A 25,506-nucleotide genomic window follows, 5' to 3' on the forward strand; every position below is an offset into this window, starting at 1 on the left:
CCACGGCAACTCAGTTGTATTTGTGCTAAAATATTTCTGATTCACTACTTTTTCTGTTTGAATTTCGTGTGCCTGCAGGTTTGAAAAGGGCTGCTCTTGGCAGCATGGCTTTATTGATGGATAGATCCGAAAACAGAACACGAAGATCTGTTTGTATCATGACCTCGGATGTACACAAACATGGTTTGAAACTTATACGCAAGCCCTCGAGGCTCCATGGTAGACACTCATTTAGCTCATGAAACCAACGAGCATGCAACCCCTGCCCCAATGAAGGCCATCCTATGCAGTAGGGTCTGACGCACAGCCATGCCGGCTATAGACAGTTGCGGGCATGCATGTGCAGTGTGCTTCGAAGAATTCTACAGAAAAAGGCAGACAAGAAAGTCCAATTTAAATACTTTAATACTGAACAAAAGAAAATAAAAGCAGATGGAAACTGTTACACATTTCCCGACTGCAGCAGCTATTGCAATGCCCAGAGTAACAAAACAAAACTTATTAGAAGTTGGGGGGAGGGAGGGAGGGGGAGGGGGGGGGGGGAGGAGGAGGGGAAGTAACACCTGAATAAAAATGCCACCCAACCACTATCAGGACAGATACAAGTGAAACCAAACTCTGAAGGGAACCAGTGAAGTAAAACTGCAATGAACCAAAACCCATGAATGTATTTATAAGGTTAAAAGCACAGAGGAACATATTTCAAGTAGCACACGCTCATTGATAGCTGGTGTAAACGCTGATAGCAATGTTTAAGAATTTTTGTATGTGTGGGAGAGGCGGAGGGGGGGGGAGGGGAAGGGGGCAATGTTTTGAACAGAAACACGCAAAAAAGTGATGTCACTCTGTAATTGTATTTCCAAAAAAAAAACAAAAAAAGTTAGAATATTAGAATTTCATTGTATGTCATCACATTTTAATGTAAACATCAAATAATGTACCAAAATTAAAACTACAAAAAAAAGCTATGAAGTTCTACACAGTTGTGCAACCCTTCAAAAAAAAGCCAGATTTAAAAACATTTACACATGCATAGTGAAAACAACCAAGTACTTTTTTCTTTTTTTTAAACTAAATTCACACATTTTTTTTTAAAGTTAATAATCTACTAAGCACCAGCATATCTAGATTTATTTCATCTTCATGATTCATTTTTTAAAAAAAAAATCTATCAAATTAACAGTAAAACAAAGCTGAGCAAAGCTGTCAGCTTGTCCCAGAAAACAGAAATAAAAAGCAGAGCATGTGTGATGAAGGTGTGCTTATGTCTTCCGCAGTGATCTCTGCCTCCTTTTTATTTAAAAAGTAAAAGCTTTGTGTCTAAACTGAATTTTAATATACATGTGTGTATGTTTATGCAAATATATATCCTATTTTTAAGTTAAAAGCAGTTTGTTTACAATAACACTTTACACAGAGTAAAATCTTTCAGTTGATCAAAATGTTTCAGAATGCAATTAACATTTTTTTTTAAGAAACTTTGCTTGAAATGAAACACATTTTGTTGTCCCCTTCCTCATGTAAGCTGGCCATTTCTAGTACAGAACCCCAGCACTGTATGCTACTGTATACCAGCGAAGTATTCTTAAAAAGTGACTGGATAATTAATGCTCTGCTTAAAAACTTTTTTTTTTCATTTTTTTTTCTGAGCTGATACAAGATTTACCTATGCATATCAAAGATTTTTTTTTTATTATTTTGTTTTTTTTTGTTGAAAGAAATAAGGTTGAATTTAGGAATCTATGATCAACTACAAAGTACATAAAGTAATGTAAAATATACACAGGATGATACCCTTCTGCCAAAATAAAACAAAAAAATTATTCCAGGAAGTGTTGTCACAGAGTTGCTAAATATTTTTAACAAACTATATTTCTGACTGTTCTGACTCATTTTAAAATCTAAAAAGCAACAATTTTTTTTATTTGAAATAAGAGTAATACCCATTGCTACCTGATGAACTGCCTATGCTGAGTTCCTGAAACAAAGACAGAGGGTCGCCATTTCTCTTCGCAGGCTCAGGCGGAGGTTTAGGCTTTGGCGGAGCCCGTAATGCATTGGCGTACGACATGACTGGTTTGCTTCCACTTGCTTTCTGCTGGCTGCTGGACTCTGTGATCTGGTTGTTGGACAGGAGCGGAGGAAACTGGCCAAGGTGCTGGAGCACATTGTAGTTGAACGAGTTTGCTGACAGCTGTGATACATTCTCGGGCTTCAGGTGCTCCTCTGGGGGTCTTAGATTCTTAGACTGAACTGCAGCAAAAAAAAACAAATAATAAAACGTCAAGGAGATGAAAACGATTTAGACAGAACGAGAAAGCGTGCTGAGAATGTTTCCATCTCAACAAGCAGGACTCACTCGAGCCACCACAAATGTGAAATGTTTATTTTGTTCCAAAATAAATAAATCCTGATTTTCTGATTATTCTCCTTTTTTCATGCTGGAACTCTTTTTATCATTGTGGGCAGGTTAACAACTTCCATTTATATAGCACCTTCAACATAGTAAATTGCCTCAAGGCGCTTCACAGGAGTGTTATCAAACAAAATTTAACACCGAGCCACATAAGGAGATATTAGGACAGGTGAGAGGTAGGTTTTAAGGAGCATCTTAAAGGAGGAGAGAGGGGCAGAGGGGTTTAGGGAGGGAAATCCAGAGCTTAGGGCCTAGGCAGCTGAAGGCACGGCCGCCAATGGTGGGACGATGAAAAGCGGGGATGCGCAAGAGGCCAGAATTGGAGGAGTGCAGAGATCTCGGAGGGTTGTCGGAGGTTACAGAGGTAGAGAAGGGCAAGAACATGGAGGGATTTGAAAACAAGGACGAGAATTTTAAAATTGAGGTGTTGCCGGACTGGGAGCTAATGTAGGTCAGCGAACACAGGATCAATAAGGTTTGAAACCTGGTAACGAGTGAACAGACAAGTCTGTCAGCAGCAAAAAGAAAATTCAGATTTAAACGATTCAGGTCAGCTCCCCTGATGGTTTAGGTGAGTAAATGCATAAAATGACAGGGAACTGAGACATACAGATTAGGAAAGCTCCCGGTTTGATCCCATTCCTGTGCTGAGTTAGCTGATGCTAGTTAGGACAGCAATAGGGCCACAACGGTTAGGCTCAGCACTCCTGGGCTCGGGAGGGGAAACATCATTCAGAGTTCCTATGAGTGATCCATATCCATCTGAGTAAGACTGTCAGTGTAATGCCACATTCGTGCTGAACCATGGGTAGTATTATGCTATCGACTCACACCCACTTAGAACTGAGTAGAGTGTGTTTCCAAGCTGGCTTCATAGTTGTCAGATAGGAGACTTTCATTTCATCACTCAAAGCCTGGGGCTCAAACCTAGGCTCCAGTGTTATAAGGGCAGGGCGCTAATATACTGTTTACTGTCCAACTCCCAGAACCTTTTTAATCTCCTTCAACTCTTTCACATTGTAGGAGAGAAGGTGCACTCTCTGAATTTCTTACTTTCAATTTTATGTAAACCAGGAAGGTGTTCAGTACTTAGCACTGATATCTCTCATTTAGTTGTGAATGTTGGCCAAGGACAGGGTTCAGCTTCCTCCCCCAAATAGTCTGCTCACACGTACCATCTAGGCTCATACGTGAAGAATGGCTACTTGGGCAAGGTGCCAGAGAGCTGCCAGTCCAGACTGGCAAGAATCAGAGCCTGAGGAAAGGAGGTGGAAAAAAGGGAAGAAAATTGAAGGGGGGGGGGCAATAAAGGATGTGGGTGCCAATGTGTCACAAAGCTCCAGTTCAAGAATATTTTTTAAACAGGCGGGGCACAGCTCCATGGAACGTGCTGTGCAATGGAGCGACACGCCACAGGGTCACCCGCAAGTCACCCAGAAACATGCACGCACAGGATGAGGCATCCTCGGCTGCTCCTGTGAACTGCCTATCTTCTGGTTATAAAGCATCACTGGCATAATCCTGGGAGCATGTTACCCACAAGCCTACACTGCTGGGGAACAATGTGGGGAAAGGATTCCTTAATCTAAAGAAAGGAAGCAGGACAAACAACAAAAACAAACATATCTATTAAACACAGAGAGAATAATCACAAGGGTTATGAAGACACCACAGTTGCTCCAAAAGCTCTGCACCATGTGGTATGGTACATATAGGCCAGCATGATGCCAGGTGTGATTCCTCAAATCTGTGCTTAACTAACCAATCTCAGTGCAGGGGCGGGGTCAGTAGACACAGTCTCAGTGTCCCTGTGCCAAGGTGTGTGGTGGGGGGGGGGGGGGGGGGGGGGAAGAAAATCCTCTAGGGTCTTGTTTCCGACTGTGGGTGTTGGGCAAGGACAGGATTGGTCACAGCTGTGACCTCTTCACCCCAAATAGCGTGCTTAGACTCAAGTGAAAAAAGGCCACTTTAGCAAAGTACAGGAGGGCTGTTAGCATGAGTCATCACCTTCACACCCAGCTGATTCAGAACAGCACTCCCCCTAATGCTGCACTGTGTCACTTCCATATCCATCAACACTCACTCTTGTGATCTGAGTAAGACTGTCAGTGTAATGCCACATTCGTGCTGAACCATGGGTAGTATTATGCTATCGACTCACACCCACTTAGAACTGGGTAGAGTGTGTTTCCAAGCTGACTTCATAGTTGTCAGATAGGAGACTTACTTCATCACTCAAAGCCTGGGGCTCAAACCTAGGCTCCAGTGTTATAAGGGCAGGGCGCTAATATACTGTTTACTGTCCAACTCCCAGAACCTTTTTAATCTCCTTCAACTCTTTCACATTGTAGGAGAGAAGGTGCACTCTCTGAATTTAGCTTACTTTCAATTTTATGTAAAGCAGGAAAGGTGTTCCAGTACTTAGCACTGATATCCCTCATTTAGTTGCAAAATAAAACTCACTTCAATTTCTTCCCCTTCAGCAAAAATAAAAATTAACTTAAAGTTAGTGGAAATGACTAATCTTTATTATCCAGCATCTGATATTTGCTTAAAGTAATATTTAATATTAGAGTACATATCCCACACCAGACATGCCACTGTGATTATATTTTCAAAATCTTGTAAGATATCGCTCAGATTTTCATGACAATTGCCATCTTCAAAATCATTTGTCCTCAATATTCATGCATTTCGTTTATTTGCTGATTCAGAGACATTACTGAATTGTTCTTATGTAATATTTTAAATTGAAATGCTGTGATTACAAATATTACATTTAGTCTCTGCAGAAAAGTGCAGCAGATTATTTGTTGGAGTTAATTAAATGGCTCTGTAGATTTCCTAGTTTGTTATATTCTCTGAAGGAGGCAGTTTCTATTCTGTGATCTCTACCTATTGGTAACTGCATCCAGCAGAATCACTGCAATTAAATTTTTTCCCAAAGACATTTCTGAATGTTGGTTTTTGATATATAGGACAGCAGATTCAATTAAACTTCAGATTGTCAGTTTTTCTGTAGGAATTACCATACTGTGATATTTCGACCCAAAGCTCTTGTAGCTCATTTCAAATTTACAAACCATTCTGTTTATGAGCTGAATAGAATGTTAATAAAGCAATGCAGAGAGGCCTAAATTAACAGCCAAGGATCTCAACCCTTTGCAATTAACTCAAACCTCATTTCACTGAATTGTCCGCATTACAGTTAAATCAACTTAAATCTAAAATGTTTAATCCGAGTAATTTTCTTTAAGTGTTCTCCACTTTTTTTGCTTCCACTGCATGAAGCTTGCAGTCAACAGGGCAGTTGTATGGGCTATCACTAGGCCCCTGAAGTCTGTCACCAAGTCTAACCACTCAAGCACAATTCTCTCCCTGCTATGATTATACCTCCAGACCCTTTTGACTGAGAGACACCACATAGGGACAAGGAGGCCATTCAGCCCCACGAGCCTGTTCCGCCATTCAATTAGATCATGTCTGATCTGTATCTTAACTCCATTTACCTGCCTTGGTTTCATATCCCTTAATAACCTTGCCTAACAAAAATCTCAATTTCCACCCTTGACATGATTTGGATCAGAAACTGAGCAGACTGGGACTCAAACTTGTGTCTGTCCTTGCTCTGTGGCACGCTATTGCTTAGCATCACCCAACCAAGACGTTGCATGTGTGAAGCATAACAAGAGATCTTGTTGGAAACACAAGTAGTACTCAGTAACGATGAAGGGAATCCATCTTGTTTCTTGAAAACCACCTTTGGGAAGACATACAACAGTATCCTAGATCAACAAGTCATTTTCCAGTGGGGTGGGTACAAGGGGAGGGGCGGTAAAACAGCCCTCAGCTCTTTGATGGGTAGGTCAGCACATGGAGTACTCCAAGTGGAATACAAAATACAAGGATCGAGCTACTATACCTAAAAGGTCCCGTGGTGCCACTGCCCTGTTGGATCCATTGCACAGAATGTTCTGGAGGGCGGCCGAAGAGTTGGCATTCACCCACATCTCTGGAGATGTGTAGTTGTATGAAGAATGGCTGCTGTGGTCTTGAAGCTCCTTACACTGACTAAGATTGCCTTGAGGATTGCTGGAATCTTCAGGAAACGCTTGAACAGAACTGGCTGAAATTCGTCTTTGGTACAAAGGCCTTCCTGGTCCTCTGGCTTCATACTGTTCGGAAAAATTGCAACAAGAGGAGAATTGTACTTAATGCTCAATAGTATGGCCCGACATCTCCTATATAATAAAAACTTTACTGTATGCATTTTACTAAAATCAAAATAAACCTTAAGATTAGTATATATTTTGAATTTCTAAAATGATGTTCCAGAAAAATAAATAAAATCCTTTTGTGAATTATTGTTAAATAATTTGTCATACAGCCCCCGACTGCTTTCATCTATTAACACCACTGGGATCCAGCAGCAAAACTCAGTATGATGTCGCAGAGCACAGGTTGGTGTCCTACTCTGTTCACATTTCAACCTGAGTTGGATTGAATGGGCAGATGTGAAAAGAGACTGTGGTATCTCCCAGAAGGGAGAGTGAGGAGTAGGGTGGGAGTAGAAAATTACAATGGAAAATCATCCTGGGATCTCTTGGCATTCCGTCACAGTGGACATTGGTACATCTTGGGATCAGGCATGCCCCACCTCTGAGCTACAGGCAAGGCTGAAGAAAAGGGGATAAATGCAAAATACAGTGGGGGCGTGGGGTTAAACTTACCCACAAAAATCCATTAAAATAAAGTTTGAGAAGAACAAAACCAGCTTTATTTCCAAGTCATAAAATTGACTGCCAGGTAGGAATTCCACAGATCTATTTTCTTCTCATTCCTCTATTTCAGCAGTAATTCTTCTAAACTCAAACCGCTGCTGAAATGGACGTGCAGGATACATGAGCTGGACAACTTCACAGTCACTGTAGAGTCTTACATTTTAAAATAATTGGAACTAGGGAACAGACTGCTTGTGTCACATATTGAGTAAATATCCCAATGTGCATGTCCTAACTAATTGACATTTATAGCATATTTATAGAGCATGAGCTTTATTCTTACATAGACACATTAGTGCATAGCTAAATAAAGGTTTATTTGATTCTGAAGGCACTTTAATCCCACAAGTTTTTTCTTACCAGCACTTGGCAAGGGGCAATTAATTCGACAGTATAAATTAAGCAAGTGTTGCACGTTGAATGTGATATTTATCCAACAAATGTACCCAGCCAAATGGGCAATCTGTTTCCGTGCGGCACAAATATAAAAAGAGATAGAACTGTTCATGAACGACAGGCTGTACAGGCTTTGAAACACGTAGGCTCATCGGAAGGGTCTTTTGTCTGGGATCGCTATTAATGGTAGCAAAGTTACAGACACCTGAAACAGGACCTGTTTTCACAGAAAGAAAACACATTTTGTGGAATTCGACATTGAATCTATTGGACTTTCCCTGCTTAAAACTCATGTAGAAACCAAATCAATTACATGTAATACTGACACAGTTGTACGAAGCCCTGCATTCTTACATTCAGTACACAATTATTGCAGGATATTTGGAGCTCCTTCAAAAAAAAACCTTGTAATATTATAGTATGTGTCACATGATGCTCTTATGCCATCATTAGCTTATCATTTAAAGAAAGAAAGACTTGCATTTGTATAGTGCGTTTCACGACCTCAGGATGTCCCAAAGCGCTTTACAGCCAATGAAGTAACTTTGAAGTGTAGTCACTGTTGTAAGGATACGTCTACTCACCTCCCACAAAATATTTGGGTCATGTGTTATCCAAATTGTTACACTAAAGAAAATGTGTACAACAAGATATGTATCTTACTCTTATCCAAGATGGGTGCTGTTTTCTTGCACATTTGTTGTATCTGTTCTGCAACTGCTATAGATTATAACACAATTGTGCTGCACCAAGTTGGATGATGCTGGAACTTGGCTACTTGATCCAGGGCATCTTTCAGCTCTGCACGGTAACGTGCATCAGGCAGATATTTCTTTGGAGGGATGAAAGTTTGATGTATTGGTCAATACTGATCAGCCAATTATTGACCTCAAAAAACCCCCCATCAAATCCACCAGAGGCTAACCAGTACTCAGCATCCACAGACTCAACACCTTCAGGAGAGGAGGAGGTAATGAAAAAAACTGACAGAAAGAGGGGGGAAAATAAAAATGGAGAACTAAAACATTGACCATGGACTATAACACATCTGGAGCTAAACAGTTGGCCCATCAACTGCGGAGATACAAATACAAGCCCGGAAAGATTTTAACCCCCGGGAGAATATTGACAATTCTCATCAGGAACACTAAACAGAAAGCAGAAGCACAGCCCTTCATCTGCGAACGGGAGGAAGTAAAGGAGGTGGGTAAGAGAGAAAGACTGATGAAACCAGTCTGACGGGTCCTTCTCTTAACCAAAGTCTTAAGTATCTCACACTCCAAATGTGGTGCCAGAAAGGTGCAAGGGGGAAGAGGAGAGAAGCCAGAAATCCTTAATAACAAAAATTAAATACTAAATGTGAAATTGGCTAGTCCCTTTATCACAACATGGAATGCCCACACTGTTCTTTAAAAGTGTGGTTAGGTGTTTTACACAGTTGGACGTGCACAAATACAGCAACCATGACATGTTGAAAACTATATGACTGGAAATGTTCAAGTTTTGAAGGATGTGTTACAGTCAACGTATGTTCCCTGGTGCAGATGACAGCAGTGTCTACCCTGCCAAACATTCAGTTTTCCCTGCATTTGATGCCACCTGTATTTGGGCTTTAGCCAAATGTTTCATTAACATTGGCAGGGACTGACCAAAAACTGGACATGAGGAAATGACAAATTTAGGTAGTGCCAAGGTTACCATGCAAAACATGGTAGCGAGGCGGTCTGGTACTGAAGATTACGTTAAAGGTCATACTGGAGTCTTGTCAACTTTTGTGACACTACCTGTTTAAAAAAGTGGGCAGAAAGCTTGTCCTTTCCTTATATTAATTTTGTAACTACTGGATATCTTAGAAATTCCAAACAGACATATTTTGGGGGTGGGGGGAGACTTCAAACTGCCAGCCATTCATTTCTCATCTGGAAAATGGGTGACCAGTTGAACTCTGTTGGGGACCTGGTGTACCCATTTGCCCGCTTGAATTACTGTTGAGGCAGGCCTTTAAATGGGTGCCCTGCACTCCCGTCCAAAACATATCTAAAACATGTTTAAATCTGCAAATTGGGGTCTAATGCCTGTTGTAGGACCCTGTTTGCAACTTTCAAGGAGAAATTGGCAAAGCATGCATGTTACTTGCCAGGTATCATTTACTCCTGGCGCTGAAAGGTTTAACCGGTAGTCCTTAAAGGACCTGCTGGAGGCCTCTCCAAAATGGTTAGCTTTTGTTTTTGTGCTTTTTAAAAAAATTTTTTTTGAGGGGCCAGGAGGAGCAGGGGTGCTCCTCTGGGCCCCACAGAAATCATCCATCTCACTGCTGGCCCGTTCTCACCACCCCCCCCACACCCCCCACAAAAGACCTTATGTGTTGGCTGGCCATGTACAGTAGCCAGTCGACTTCGCTCATGAACAGACCAGCAAGCTGCAGCAGAGCTCGACGAGAAATGTTAAAGAGGCCTGAAGGTGAAAGTGGTTCGAGTCTCTCAGCTGCCGCGTTGGGCGGGCGCCACAGGCACATCATCCATATCAGCTGCAGATGCACAGCCCAAATCGGCCGCAGGCACACCGCCCAAATCGGTGCCAATCTGAAAAGCTGTCCCGTGTTCTGACTGCTTGGAAGCAGGGATATCCAAACTACAGTCCTGGGGTCACATCCTTGAGCCGTGGCAATCTGGCCCTTAAAGCACAGGGATTTCAGTCCTTTGTGTCCACAGGATTGGAAAAGGCTGTTTTTAGCACGATTGCATTATTGGTGGATAAATCAGGACACCCAGATCCATTAGCATCAACAACTTGAGATATGTGCAAATAAATGGGGTCACGTAGTCTAAACTTTATTTGCAGCCCTTGAGGATTCAGGTTATACTTCCATGTGGCCCACAAATTCGAACGCTGGATCCATTTGCTGTACAAGGATTATTGATGCTATGATGCAGTTGCAGGCGATCCTAACATTATCAGATCTTGTAAATGGTCCAAGTGTCCAACATTGGGAGTATCAGTAACAAGTCGATGCTTTCAGATGGAAGGTTTGCTTGGAGTTCGACAGCTGGGTCCCATTGGGAAATATAGCAGGGTACCACTGCATTCCACTCCTTATTTATCGATTTATATGTAAAGGCTCAGTTTTACAACTGGTTTAAATTTCATCTCAATAATCTGAGATCCATATTTCTTTGTCGATCCAACTCCTGTCCACATCACAAACGCTGCTTACACCAGTAATACTGAATAGTGGACGATGCCCTTAACTTGCTCCCTTTTTTATGTTTTCACTTGGTTTGTTAGTTTTAACCCTGTGCTGTACACAGTCACTTTCAATGGATTCATAAGCTCTGGCTTTTTATTTTAGGTTCTCTGTGGATAATTACCATCACACAGCCCTGATCATGTGCATCTTTTGAATACCCATTATCTCCTATTGCACAACACAATGAACATTAAAAAGATATTGAAGTGTATTTGACTGAAATGTCAACCGTGTCTTTGAGAAATGGGCACAATTTGTGAATACGATTGGAGTGACATTTAACAAGGTTCTGATTGGGGGTGGGGGAAGGAAATAATCTTTAATCAATGCAGTGAGGATGTGTTGGTGCTTATAGCCAACACGTTGATAAAACTTTTTATTTTACAGTGTCAACACAGTTAGAGGATATTGGATACCTATCAGTGATAAGGTATTAGTCCAACTAAGGGGTTCAGAGGGCATGAAAACTCAAGAGTGAAGCTGGGCTGGTCTATAATCTAAAGTCAGGGATTGCTGTCTTAAATCACAGTTGGCTCCTCATGTATATCATACATGGGAAGAATCTTTTTCTTTACAATTCATTTTCTTACCATTGTAATGCCATGTTTGAAAATGACATGTAATGTAGGCCCTTAAACTAAATAGGGAGTGACTTCTGATCTGCAATTTCTTTTTGGAAAAGAATTCTAGAATCACAGGCATACAGGGATTCAATCTTGATTGAATCCTTCATCCGCCAGCAGAAATGATGCTGCTAACTACTGCATGTTATAACTTCCTTTCAGATACCACTTCCCCATTAGATAACATGCAGCAAGGGGGTCAGTGGTTTAGATAAAGTAAAATGTCAAGTGGCCCCAGGACATTCTGCTCTTCACATCTCACTATAGCTATGCTCTCCATCACAAGCTGTGCGTAAATATTAAAAAAGATGTTACAACAATTCAAATGTAAAACACTAAACTTACCATTCTGCAACACCACCAGCTTTGTCCATGGTGTGGCGGGGTGGGGGGGGGGGGGGGAAGGGAGAGACAGGGAAGGTTGAGAGAAGAGGCAGCGTCAATAAGGAACAAAGGAGGAGCTGCCACAAACAAAAGTTGGCAGGTACCCAAGTAATGTTAAAAACTGGAAGACATGGGCTGGGCCAAGAGATGGATACTTGAATTCTTCCCCAATCGATGAGCTGAGAGGTTCTTCACACAAAATGGTCGTGACACTCCGGTCAAACAAATACAGGCCATGCAGCGAAGGTATTAGATTTAGTGACACTGGTATGAATTATCAGAGCAAACTTGAGGTAAGTTAAGGACCCTGTTGCTGTGACTATGAAGCAAGTGCTTTACTGTGTTTTGTTTTGGTCAGTCAAGTCTTTGACATGTTTGAGAGTCTCCAAACAACACCACTGAGACACAACAACAACTTCCATTTATTTAGTGCCTTTAATGTAGTAAAACGTCCCAAGACGCTTCACAGGATGCGTTCCCAGACCGAGAGCCAATGTAGATCTGCAAGCACTGGGGTGATGAGTGAACGGGACTTGGTGTGAGTTAGGATACGGGCAGCAGAGTTTTGGATGAGCTTAAGTTTATGGAGGGTGGAAGATTGGAGGCCAGCCAGGACAGCACTGGAGTAGTCAAGTCTAGAGGTAACAAAGGCATGGATGAGGGTTTTAATATCAACACAAAAGTTCCTGTTTGCCTGGAGAGCACACTCTCTCTCCCTGTAGGGATACATTCCACTTAACCAAGTCCAGAGTGCTGAGGTGCAGATTGGTAGTGTCACGGCTTAGGAACTCCCGAAAGTGTGTGCAGGAGTACTGCTGGAGTTTTAAGTAGCAAAACAAAAAATGTCCAGCGAGGTCCACCCTACCCTGTTGGGACACTGTCTTGCAGAAGCTGAAGGGGAGGATCCCAGTACACAGTGACAGGTCCATTTCTCCAGGTTCCACCAGGGTAGGTGAAATTTATCATTAGATAAATTTAAAACAGAAATAGACAGTTTTCTAGAAGTAAAGGGAATTAGGGGTTATGGGGAGCGGGCAGGAAATTGGACATGAAGCTGAGTTCGGATCGGTCAATGCCCTGTGGGTGGTGGAGAGGGCCCAGGGGCTGTGTGGCCGGGTCCTGCTCCTACTTCTTGTGTTCTTTAGATTTGTGGTTGGGATCAGATCAGCCATGATCTTATTGAATGGCGGAGCAGGCTCGAGGGGCCGATTGGCCTACTCCTGCTCCTATTTCTTATGTTCTTATGAGCCAGGCTGGTTGGTCAATCAACAGCGCAATGGAGTACTACAGATCTGCCTAACCCAGCTATCGGGTTCCTGAGCCTTTTTATTGCTTGTACTACTCAACCTAAATATACCCATACAATATACGATACATATACACACACATAACTAGTGCAGGTGCATCACACTCCAGACATCAGATATCCAAGTGTCACACTTTGTTACAGATGCAAAACAAGAAAGCCAGAATTTGACCTGGAGTCACAAAATTACAAGCAATTTACTGACCTCTACTTGACTTGGTGTATTTGATCAGTGGCTTTAAAAGAGTACAGGCCAGATTAGCAGCCAAACATAAAAACCATGCTCACACCCCAGACTGCTTGTGAGCACTGCCAAGGAAATCCGCCAGTAATAAAGGTATTCATTCAAGAAAGCTCAAAATGTTGAAGCTGTAATTTAATTTGCCAGTTAGTTGAAAGGAGTATCATTGGAGTCTCAAAATTTGATTTAATATTTGCCATCAGATCCCACTCTACCTCGAGTGCCTCAGGTGTAATTGATTACAATTAAATTAAAAGATGGAACTCGGATCACACACTGAATATCAGCCTCTGAATATATCAACTGAAGTTTGGTCTCAGAGTAAAACAGCGATGCTGTGAATGAAAAACAGTCTTGCATTCATGCACAAAATATCAGGTTCAACATCATGCATTTTTCACAATACACTGCATGATTTTCTTAGAATCCCAGTATAGAGAATAAAAATCTCCTCCTTCCTTGATAACTAGGAGTGATGAGAATGGCACAGACGATTCAGAAATGAGCGGTAACTTGTTCCTTAAGGAAGATCCTGCTGCAAGTTACCCAAATTAAATTCAATTGATTTGGCATGAAGGGTACACACAGACAATTGTCATAACACACACTGCCAAAGGATGCACAATTCATGCAAATTGCTTTGTGGGAAACCCTTTACAAACTGACAGTTCACCATAACTAAATGTTTAAGTTTAGTGAACTGAAAAGCTAATATCTTTTTTCTAACTACAGTTACTACATTCATTGGTGTTAACAGTAAAATAGAGGTAGAATTATACAGTTAACACTTTGCAGATCTGGATTATCAGCTTCACAACTCAGATTGCCTTCTGTTCAATCATACCTGCCCTCCCTTCTCCATTTTCCTCCAGCTTGGCATCAAATTTTACCCAATATATGGTGCTCCGCGATACCTTCCTGTATGTGAGAAGCATTACAGAAATGCAAGCTGTTGTACAGGATGTTGCACATATTCTATTATTTCATCCAAGTACAGGAAGTCAAAATAATGAGATAATTCACATTTTGAAAAGTTGCAATTAAAGAATGCAAGATTGTGCAACAGATAATTCTTATATCAGTGGTAGGAACACAGGAACATAAGGAAAAGGAGACAACCAATTAACCCCACGAGCCTGTTCCCCCATTCAATTAGATCATGGATGATCTGCACCTCAGTTCCATTTACCTGCCTTTGCTCCATATCCTTTGATGCCTTTACCTAACAAGAATCTGTCTTATCTCAGTCTTGAAAGCTCCAATTGCCCCAGCATCCACAGCCACCTGGGGGCGGGGGGAAAGAGTTCTAGATTTCTACTACCCATTGTGAGAAAAAGTGCTTCCTGATTTTGCTCCTGTATAGTCCAGCTCGAGTTTTATAGTTATAGTCCTTTGTTCTTGATTCCACCAGAGGAAATACTTCCACCATATAAGAACACAAGAAATAGGAGCAGGAGTAGGCCATACGGGCCCTCGAGCCTGCCCAGCCATTCAGTAAGATCGTGGCTAATCTTCAATCTCAACTCCAATTTCCCACCCGATCTCCATATCCCTTGATTCCCCTAGAGTCCAAAAATCTATCTATCTCAACCTTGAATATACTCAATGACTCAGCATTCACAGCCCTCTGGGGTAGTGACTTCCAAAGATTCACAACCCTCTTAGTGAAGAAATTCGTCCTCATCTCAGTCCTAAATGGCTGACCCCTTAACCTGAGACTATGCCCCCTAGTTCTAGACTCGCCAGCCAGGGGAAACAACCTCTCAGCATCTACCCTGTCAAGTCCCCTCAGAATCTTATATGTTTCAATGAGATCACCTCTCATTCTTCTAAACTCCAGAGAGTAGAGGCCCATTCTACTCAATCTCTCCTCATAGGACAACCCTTTCATCCCAGGAATCAATCTAGTGAACCTTCGTTGCACCGCTTCTAAGGCAAGTATATCCTTAAAACTATACACAGTACTCCAGGTGTGGTCGCACCAAAGCCCTGTACAATTGCAGCAAAACTTCCTTACTCTTGTACTCCAACCCCCTTGCAATAAAGGCCAACATGCCATTTGCCTTCCTAATTTCTTACTGTACCTGTATGCTAACTTTGTGTTTCTTGTACGAGGACACCCAAATCTCTGAACAACATTTAATAGTTTCTCATCATTTAAAAAATATTCTGATTTTCTATTCTTCCTACCAAAGTGAATAACCTCACATTTCCCCACATTATACTCCATCTGCCACCTTCTTGCCCACTTAATTAATCTGTCTACATCCCTTTGCAGACTCTTTGTGTCCTCCTCACAGCTTACTTTCCCAGCGAGCTTTGTACCGTCAGCAAACTTGGATACATTACACTTGGTCCCTTCATCTAAGTTATTAATAGATTGTAAATAGCCGAGACCCAAGCACTGATCCTTGCGGCACCCCACTAGTTACAGCCTGCCAACCTGCAAATGACCCGTTTATCCCTACTCTCTGTTTTCTATCCGTTAACCAATCCTCTATCCATGCTAATATATTACCCACAACCCCATAAGCCCTTATCTTGTGTAACAATCATTTATGTGGCACCTTATCGAATGCATTTTGAAAATCCAAATATATGACATCCACTGGTTCCCCTTTAACTACCCTGCTCGTTACATCCTCAAAAAACTCTAATAGATTTGTCAAACACGATTTCCCTTTCATAAAACCATGCTGACTCTGCCTAATCATGATATAATTTTCTAAGTGCCCTGTTACCACTTCCTTAATAAGGATTCCAGCATTTTCCCAACGACTGACGTCAGGCTAACTGGCCTGTACTTTCCTGTTTTCTCTCTCCCTCCTTTCTTGAATAGCGGTGTTACATTTGCTACCTTCCAATCTGCTGCGATCGTTCTAGAATCTTGGGAATTTTGGAAGATCACAACCAATGCATCCACTATCCTATTAAATCCTTTTAACATTTTAAACACCTCGAACAGATCACTCCTCAATCCCCTAGACTCAAAGGAATACAAACCAAGTTTGTGGTCCTCATAATTTAATCCCTTAAGTACCAGTACGGATAACCTTATTTGATACATAAACAGCCTGTTGGCTGCTAAACTTAATCCATTTAAACATTATGAATATGCATTCACTCATTTCACCAAATGTCATTCAATCTGCCAATTATGTGATCTGAGGAAAGTGTGAGTGAGGTGGGGCAGGCAACATTCCTGGATTTCTCCCACGGCATCCAAGGCGTTCTCTCAGCTGTTGAGTGCGTAAACAGCTGCTGATACCTGAAACAACGCCGAACATGATTACAAGGCTGAAAGAACTTGATTTAAGACCACCTACTCTATCCAATTGCCAGGAACTAGAAAGTCAGTGGCCTCGCCCGGTTACACTCAAGTACCGCATCAGTATCCTAAATTAAATCAAACTTCTTCACACCATCTGTTAGACTACAGCTCAGCTTACATATGGAAGAAGGCTTCAACCCCAAGTAATCTACTTAGATTCTTGTGGGAAACACAGAAAGCAAAATCAGTGATGTGTTGTAATCCAAACATTGCTGCAACTTGCATAACTAGTTAACAGATAAAAGTTTTATTCTGAATTTAAAAACTTCAGTTAAAAGGGAAATGATCCTCAGCCTAGAACAAAGCTGATTCTGAAGTGCATTTACACCAATTATTTCATTCAAGAGCAGAAACTCAATTTACCTAGAATGCTTGGGTTCTCTCCGTTAAGAACGTATGTATATAAAGTATCGAGACTTCCAGCAATTGATTTAGTCACATCATGCGCCAGCTATATTAACAACTGCATAGCATACTAGACAGATTTAGACGTGCAGTAAGTGTATGCAAGTGCTGACTAAGTTGAACTCTGAATTGGCAGCACCATCATACTCCAGTGACAGATCTGATATCAACCCAATAAAATAAGACAGGTGCAAACAGCAACAAGCCTCTATTGCTGTCCAAGGCCCAATATGCCCCTCAATGCAAACACACTTTTTTGTTTAACCACTTCAATTCTGTTCATTCTATGCAGGATTTTACAAACAAAACATTCACACAAATAAATATATTGGTTTTTCTTTATATAAAAAAACTGAAGGTGAATGCATATTTATATGAAAGGGGTTTAAAAGTAGAGATGCGAATGTGAATTAACCAGGGTAACTGGGAGAAAAAGAATCAGTTTTTCTGCTTCCACTGACTAGCTGCTCCCCTCAATCTGTGCATGTCTAATTATCATATGAGCATAGCGAACACACCAAAGGGTTTTTCTTGTATTCATGTTTTTGTACACAGATCAACAGTGAATTTTAGAACTGTGGAAGGAAATTTCCCTGTTGACTGTAACCTTATGTCAATGCTTTCAAAATAATAACACTACAGGGTTTTTTTGGATAGCATAATGGCTAGCAACTACTTATTCACCTCTAGGATATGGGCTCAAAGCCAGTCCAGACTGAGGGGGTGAAAGTCTCTTTTCACTTCCAGCTGCAAGCTTTCTACAAGCTTGGTGAAGTCTCAGCCCAGCTCTTGGCGGAAGCAGCCAGGTGGCACAGAATTGCCCATAAGTTGGTAACACCACAGAGTGGCCAGTGTGAGGAATAGTTAAATTCACAGAGTCACGGCAAAGCTCTTTGTCTCAGCCAGGTGCCTCTGATCAGAGTGGAGAGAGCATTAAATTGCATCCAGCACTGTGACACCTTGCCTGGGATGAAGTCAGGTGCTCAAAGTAGTCTGATTTCCCGTACCTCAATGAAGGACAATTTTTTAAAAATAGTTTAAAAAGCAATTATTGCTTTTATTCAATATTCTCCGCCCTGACAGTAAGCAACTCAGCAGTGATAGTGATTTCAGACGTTTCCATAAGATAAAGGATAATTTTTCTCATTTGCATTCACCAACAGTATTGAGCACTCTCCCAAGAGGTACAACACATGCCAGACAGATGGCAAAACTTCCCTAAATTGTTCTGACAAGCACCTAGATGGTGTGGCATTTTCATTTCCCATACTGTGTCCTTGTCAAACAAGGCCACAAAGCAAGACGACAATTTTTCTAACTAGTGGCAAACTGAAGGTGCATTTTGTACTGGGGACTAGATGGAATCAGATCATACTTACTTACTATAAAAAACACAACAGCAATCAGACAATGAAGAAATATCACTCTGCCGGTCACTTACACTGGATTCAAATCATGTGGTAAAAAGGGACACTATATCACAGATGGATATTTAAATAAAACACATTTTGAATACCATTTACATGCTCTTCCAATCTTCAAAATCTTAATTCCTGATGTCAACTTTTCTAAATTTTCAAAGCGCACATTTATAATGAGAACTGCTTATGTAAACCTGTCACACTGTAATTCCGCCCTCCTGCCCAAGGTGGCACTATAGCTCCTCAATTTTGCTCCTCCCAGCTCCTCAGTCGACCACAGAGAAAGTCCTATGCTCCAAAAAACTCTAATTCCCTGCTTCCCAAATTCCTGTAACTTTTCATAGTTAACTATAAATGATCATTTACTCAGAATGGTTAGAATGTGGAACTCACTACCAAATGGAGTGGTTGAGGCGAATAGCAAAGATGCATTTAAAGGGAAGCTAGATGAAGTAGGGTGGAAGGAGGCTCGTGTGGAGCATAAACACCGATATAGACCAGTTGGGCCGAATGGCCTGTCTCTGTAAATTCTATGTAATCATATCAAATCAAAGTATTGCACAAAATAAGGTCAGAATGTACAACTTTAAAATGGGGTCAGAATTATATCTGCACGTCCTAATCCAATTATCCCCTGCACTCCAACCCCACTTCAACTGAAAACTACACTTGGTCTTGATTCCCATGTGCAATGCAACAGGAAATCAACCAGTTCGTTAAAATTAGTGTCAAGGGGCCTCTTCTGCTTTAATGAGATTACTGCTGAGCAGCGCAGTATAGCATATAAAAAATAATTTAAGCCTGGTATAATATGGGGAACAGAATCAAGTGACCCAAGATGTTGATGGCAGGGAAAAAAAGGAAAGCGGCACCTTTTAAGATATGATCCACACTGTACAACTGATATAGCGCACTACCATAAAATGATATAACTGAGCCGTAACACCCTGACAGCTGCATACTGCTCGCAGAGATGATGCTACTCATTCACATTGAGATCACTGCCCCATGTTTTCTTTGCACTTGCCTGAGCTGAAAAATCCATGCAGCTCTCACTTGTGTAATTGGGACAAACTGTTCCAACATTCTCCCGGTAAGGAAGAAGCCGCCACACACATTTTCTACTTGGCGGTTTGATAATCGTAGGAAGGGAAGCTCAAGAGGAACCTGCAATAACGTGACTTACAAATGTTTAAGTGTAGGACACACACTTAGTGCTGAGCCCATTTAAAACAACGTGGGGGGATAGAATTTGAACTTGCCGCCTGGGTGTAAAACTGGTGTTGTGGATCGTTTGCCTGTTATAGAAATTAAATGGAATGGGAATGGAAGTGAGGCGGATTCTATAATGGGGTGAAAATCTGTCCCTATATTTCCTCCTCCTATTTGCTTCTCTCTTCCCTCTCCTGAAAGCATAGACTCTTCACTGGGATACAGTCTTCAGGAGTGGGAGCCTCTGGTACTTCATCCATGTGACCAATTTTCACCTGTGAGGTTGAACAGCCTCTTCGACCATAAAGCGAAGCCAGGCTCATCAGACATCCATACACTTTATAGCAGGGATCAATCAGGAGCAGGAACTGTGACTTGATTTGTTACCCCCCTGGCCTAGGGGTGCTGAGGCCATTTGTACTAGCTTGGCTGAGATCAGCCTGGACTGTATGCGTCGGTTCCACTCTGGGCATTGCGATTGGATGAACCATGCTTTTAATGACTTGCCTCAAACATATTTTTTCCTTAATTCCAATTCTTTCCAATCAGTCTCCATTCATTTTGATCCAACATCAATTGCCAATTACTATCTTCAATTCCCAATTCCGTACATGAAACACCAATGCACTGTCACTTCAGTTTAATAACACTATTCTGGGGCACAACAATTCTTCATCGGCGGTCTCTCTTCAAATTTCCAAACCATCCATTCTAATTATTGCTCAGGGATATATTTTTTGAGACTTACAAAGCTTATGAAGAAATGATTTGCAAATGAAAAACACTGTTGTATGGATCACAAAATGAAAATACAGTTGCTTCAGAAAATCCTTTGTGGTTCTGTAGAAGCATTTTTTTCCCCGTATAATGTATTTGTATGCAAATCCACCTATTCGACCCTCTTGCAACTCTATCAGTCCTTGTCATTTGCTTGCAAATGGACAAAATCATCATCATTATTTATACTGCACTGAGATTTCTTTTCACATTGAGGGTGCCTTTGAGACTCCAGCCAATCCTCCAGAATTAAGAGGCACTTACTCAACTTCTAGTACACACGACGAAGATAAGAGAAAGCACTTTATAGATAGAGAAGCTCCTTTATAACATTTTTATAAATCATTGCAGAATGCACTACGAGAGGAAGCATAGAAACAGGACGCACTTTAGTCGAGTTGCTGGCAAAACTCTATTCATGGGGCAGATCTTGTGCTCAAGAAACAAGTACTCGGCAGTCAGGCACTCACAATCATTTCTTTACATAAGAAATAGGAGAAGCAGGCCATCTGCCCCTCGAGCCTGCTCCGTCATTCAACAAGATCATGGCTGATCTTTCACCTCAACGCCATTTTCCTGCACTATCACCATATCCCTTAATGCCTTTAATATCTAGAAATCTATCGATCTCTGTTTTGAATGTACTCAATGGCTGAGCCGCTACAGCCCTCTGGGATAGAGAATTCCAAAGATTCACCACCCACTGAGTGAAGAAATTTCTCCTCTTTCTCCTAAATGGCCTGCCCCTTATTCTGAGACTGTGACCCCTGGTTCTAGATTCCCCAGCCAGGGAAAACATCCTCCTTGCATCTACCCTGTCGAGCCCTGTAAGAATTTTGTATGTTTCAATGAGATCACCTCCCATTCTTCTAAACTCTAGAGAATACAGACCTAGTCCACTCAATCTCTACTCATACGACAATCCCACCATCCCAGGAATCAGTCTGGTGTACCTTTGTTGCACTCCCTCTATGGCAAGTATATCCTTTCTTAGGTAAGGAGACCAAAATTGTACACAATACTCCAGGTGCGGTCTCACCAAGACCCTATATAATTGCAGTAAGACATCTTACTCCTGTACTCAAATCCTCTTTGTTCTGGCTAACCACTCTCGTAAGCATCAAGTCTCTCATTACTGTTACCATTGAGTCTCCTATCCCTTTTCCTTTCAGTTATACCAAAGCATCAGGACAAGTGAGCTCAGAATTGTGAAGGGAAGTCTAGTACAGGTGTCAGTTGGTATTTCTTTATACAGAGGGTGATCAACAGCTGGAACAAGTTGTCAGGAAGGGTGGATGACACTAAGACGCTGGACTCTTAAGAGGCAGCTAAATGTTGTACTAGAAGACAGTAGAGTGGGTATTCTGGAAGGCTGAAGGATCATCTTCATTTGAACTTATTTTGTGACCTGATGATTTAAAAAACACAAAAACCATTGTTGCAATCACATTAGCTTCATTTTATTAACTTTTTTTTATGAGGAGGCATTGAAGATATAATGGTTAAAGCAGGGACTACTGGAAATTGAAATTCCTTTGAAGAATATGACTAATTCGAGTGCTAGACCTGATACACAAGGACTGCTCAGCATGGCAGTAATCAATTTGCTGACCACCAACACCTAAAAACAGATGGCCAAAAATAATAGATTTTAAAATGACGCTGGCCTTTGGGTACTTTGAACAACTAGTTTACTCTTCTTCTTTCTTTTGTGTCAGCTTGGCTGAGAGTCAAAGTTGTGGGTTCAAACCCCATACAAGATTTGAGCACATAATCTAGGTTGATATTTCAACACTGTACTGAGGGAGTGCTGCACTGTTGGTGCCGTGTTTCAAATGAGACGTTAATTGAGGATGTGAAGACGCTATAATCACAAGATCGTTATAAATGAGGGAGGCCATTCGGCTCATAGAAACATAGAAAATAGGAGCAGGAGTTGGCCATTCGGCCCTTCGAGCCTGCTCCGCCATTCAATATGATCACGGCTGATCCTCCATCTCAATGCGCTCTCCCCATACCCCTTGATGCCTTTCATGTCTAGAAATCTGTCTAGCTCCTTCTTAAATATATTCAGTGACTTGGCCTCCTCAACCTTCAATGGTAGAGAATTCCGCAGGTTCACCAGCCTCTGAGTGAAGAATTTTCTCCTCATCTCAGTCCTAAATATCCTACCCCGTATCCTGAGGCCGTGACCTCTCGTTCTGGACCCCCCAGCCAGGGGAAACATCCTCCCTGCATTCAGTCTGACTAGCCCTGTCAGAATTTTACATGTTTCAATGAGATCCCCTCTCATTCTTCTAATCTCTAGTGAATACAAGCCTCGTTGACCCAATCCCCCCCCTCATACGACAGTCCTGCCATGCCAGGAATCAGTCTGGTGAACCTTCGCTGCACTCCCTCGATGGCAAGTGTATCCTTTCTTAGGTAAGGAGACCAAAACTGCACACAATACTCCAGGTGTGATCTCACCAAGGCCCTGTAAAACTGCAGTAAGACATCCTTGCTCCTGTACTCAATTCCTCTTGCAATGAAGGCCAACATACCATTTGCCTTCCTAACTGCTTGCTGCATCTGCATGTTTGCTTTCAGTGACTGGTGTACAAGGACACCCAGGTCCCTTTGTACATCAATATTTCCCAATCTATCACCATTTAAATAATACTCTGCTTTTCTGTTTTTCCTTCCAAAGTGGATAACTTCACATTTATCCATGTTATGCTGCATCTGCCATGTATTTGCCCACTCACTCAACTTGTCTAATCGCCCTGAAGCCTCTTTGCATCCTCCTCACTACTCACGATCCCACCTAGTTTTGTGTTGTCAGCAAACTTGGAAATATTACATTTGGTTCCCTCATCCAAATCATTGATATATATTGTGAATAGCTGGGGCAATCAAAGATTGGTGTGGGAGAAGTGGGTTTCGATTTCATGGGACACTGGCACCAGTGCAGGGGAAAGAGGGAGCTGTTCCGTTGGGACGGGCTTCACTTAAACCATGCTGGGACCAGTGTTCTGGCAAACTGAATAACTAGGGCGGGTAGAGAAGGATTTAAACTAAATGGAGCGGGGGGGGTGCTCAGGCGGGGCGAAGTTTAGATTGATAAAGAGAAAAGACAAGGAAGTAGTACAGGAAAGTGATGGGGGTAATGATAAACAGTGTGTGTCAGGAAGGGACAGAGTGTACAAACATAAGAGTGCACTAGCAAATGGGGCCGGGGTAGGAAAGAATGGTAAAAAGGCAAAATTAAAGGTTCTTTATCTGAATGCGTGCAGCATTCGGAATAAGATAGATGAATGACGGCACAATGGAAACAAATGGGTATGATCTCGTGGCCATTACAGAGACGTGGTTGCAAGGTGACCAAGGTTGGGAGCTAAATATTCAGGGCTATTTAACATTTCTGAAGGATAGGAAAAAAGGTAAAGGTGGTGGGGTAGCTCTGTTAATAAAGGATGAAATTGGTATAATAGTGAGAAATGATCTTGGCTCAGAAGTTCAACATGTTGAATTAATTTGGGTGGAGGTAAGAAATAGCAAGGGAAAGAAATCATTGGTGGGAGTAGTATATAGGCCCCCTAACAGTAGCTTCACTGTAGGGCAAAATATTAATCAGGAAATAAGGGGCGCTTGTAAAAATGGTAATGCAATAATCATGGGCGATAGATTGGACAAATCAAATTGACAAAAATAGCCCTGAGGAGGAATTCATAGAGTGTATTAGGGACTGTTTCTTAGACCAATACATCGGGGAACCAACCAGGGAACAGGCCGTTTTGGATCTGGTAATGGGTAATGAAACAGGATTAATTAACGATTTCAAAGTAAAGGATCCCTTGGGAAGCAGTGATCGTAACATGATAGAATTTCACATCCAGTTTGAGAGCAAGGATCTTGAGTCTGAAACTACTGTATTAAACTTAAATAAGGGAATGAGGGTGGAATTGGCTAAAGTGACTGGGTAAACAGATTAGATGGCATGATGGTGGATAAGCAGTGGCAAACATTTAAAAAGATATTTTATGACTCACAACAAAAATATATCCCTGAAGAGGAAAGACTCCACAAAAAGGGTGAACCAACCATGGTTAACTAAGGAAGTCAAGGATGGTATCAGGTTTAAAAAAAAGCATACAACTTGGCAAAGATTACTGGTAAGCCCGAAGATTGGAAAAACTTTAAAAACCATCAAAAGATGACTAAAAGAATAATAAAGAGGGAGAAAATAAATTATGAGTGTAAACTAGCAAGAAATATAAAAACTGACAGTAAAAGCTTCTACAAGTATATAAAAAGGAAGAGGGTAGCTAAAGTAAACATTGGTCCCTTAGAGGATGAGACTGGGGAAATAATAATGGAAAACAAGGAAATGGCAAAGGAATTGAACAGATATTTTGTATCTGTCTTCACAGTAGAAGACACTAATAACATATCAATAATAGTAGAAAATCAAGGGGCAAAGGGGAGGGAGGAACTAAAAACAATCACTATCACTAGAGAAAAAGTACTAGGTAAGCTAATGGGTCTAAAGGCTGACAAGTCCCCTGGACCTGATGGCTTGCATCCAAGGGTCTTAAAGGAAGTGGCTACAGAGATAGTGGTTGTAATCTTCCAGAATTCACGAGATTCTGGAAAGGTCCCAGCGGATTGGAAAACCGCAAACGTAACACCCCTAATCAAGAAGGGAGTGAGACAGAAAGCAGGTAACTATAGACCAGTTAGCCTAACAACTGTCATTGGGAAAATGCTGGAATCCATTATTGAGGAAGTAGTAGCAGGACATTTGGAGACTCATAATACAATCAAGGAGAGTGAACATGGTGTTATGAAGGGGAAATCATGTCTGACAAATTTATTAGAGTTCTTTGAGGAAGTAACGGGCAGGGTGGATAAAGGGGAACCAATGGATGCAGCATATTTGGGTTTCCAAAAGGCATTCGATAAGGTGCCACATAAAAGGTTACTG

General features: G+C 41.5%; 1 protein-coding gene across 3 annotated transcripts in view; it reads right to left on the bottom strand.

Annotated features, from left to right (window-relative positions):
- Positions 1 to 387: 387 nt before the first annotated feature.
- The window catches only part of helz (helicase with zinc finger), a 242,759-nt gene continuing 217,640 nt past the window's right edge, over positions 388 to 25,506 (bottom strand). For all 3 annotated transcript variants that reach the window (XM_068003894.1, XM_068003893.1, XM_068003895.1), the window contains 2 exons: positions 6,339 to 6,591; positions 388 to 2,253 (listed from right to left, as the gene is read on the bottom strand). In XM_068003894.1, coding sequence (XP_067859995.1) covers positions 1,922 to 2,253; positions 6,339 to 6,591 — 585 coding nt within the window. In that variant the 3' untranslated portion in view covers positions 388 to 1,921. The remainder of the gene's footprint in view (positions 2,254 to 6,338; positions 6,592 to 25,506) is intronic.

This window comes from Heptranchias perlo, chromosome 23 (genome assembly GCF_035084215.1).
Source record: "Heptranchias perlo isolate sHepPer1 chromosome 23, sHepPer1.hap1, whole genome shotgun sequence".
NCBI lineage: Eukaryota > Metazoa > Chordata > Chondrichthyes > Hexanchiformes > Hexanchidae > Heptranchias > Heptranchias perlo.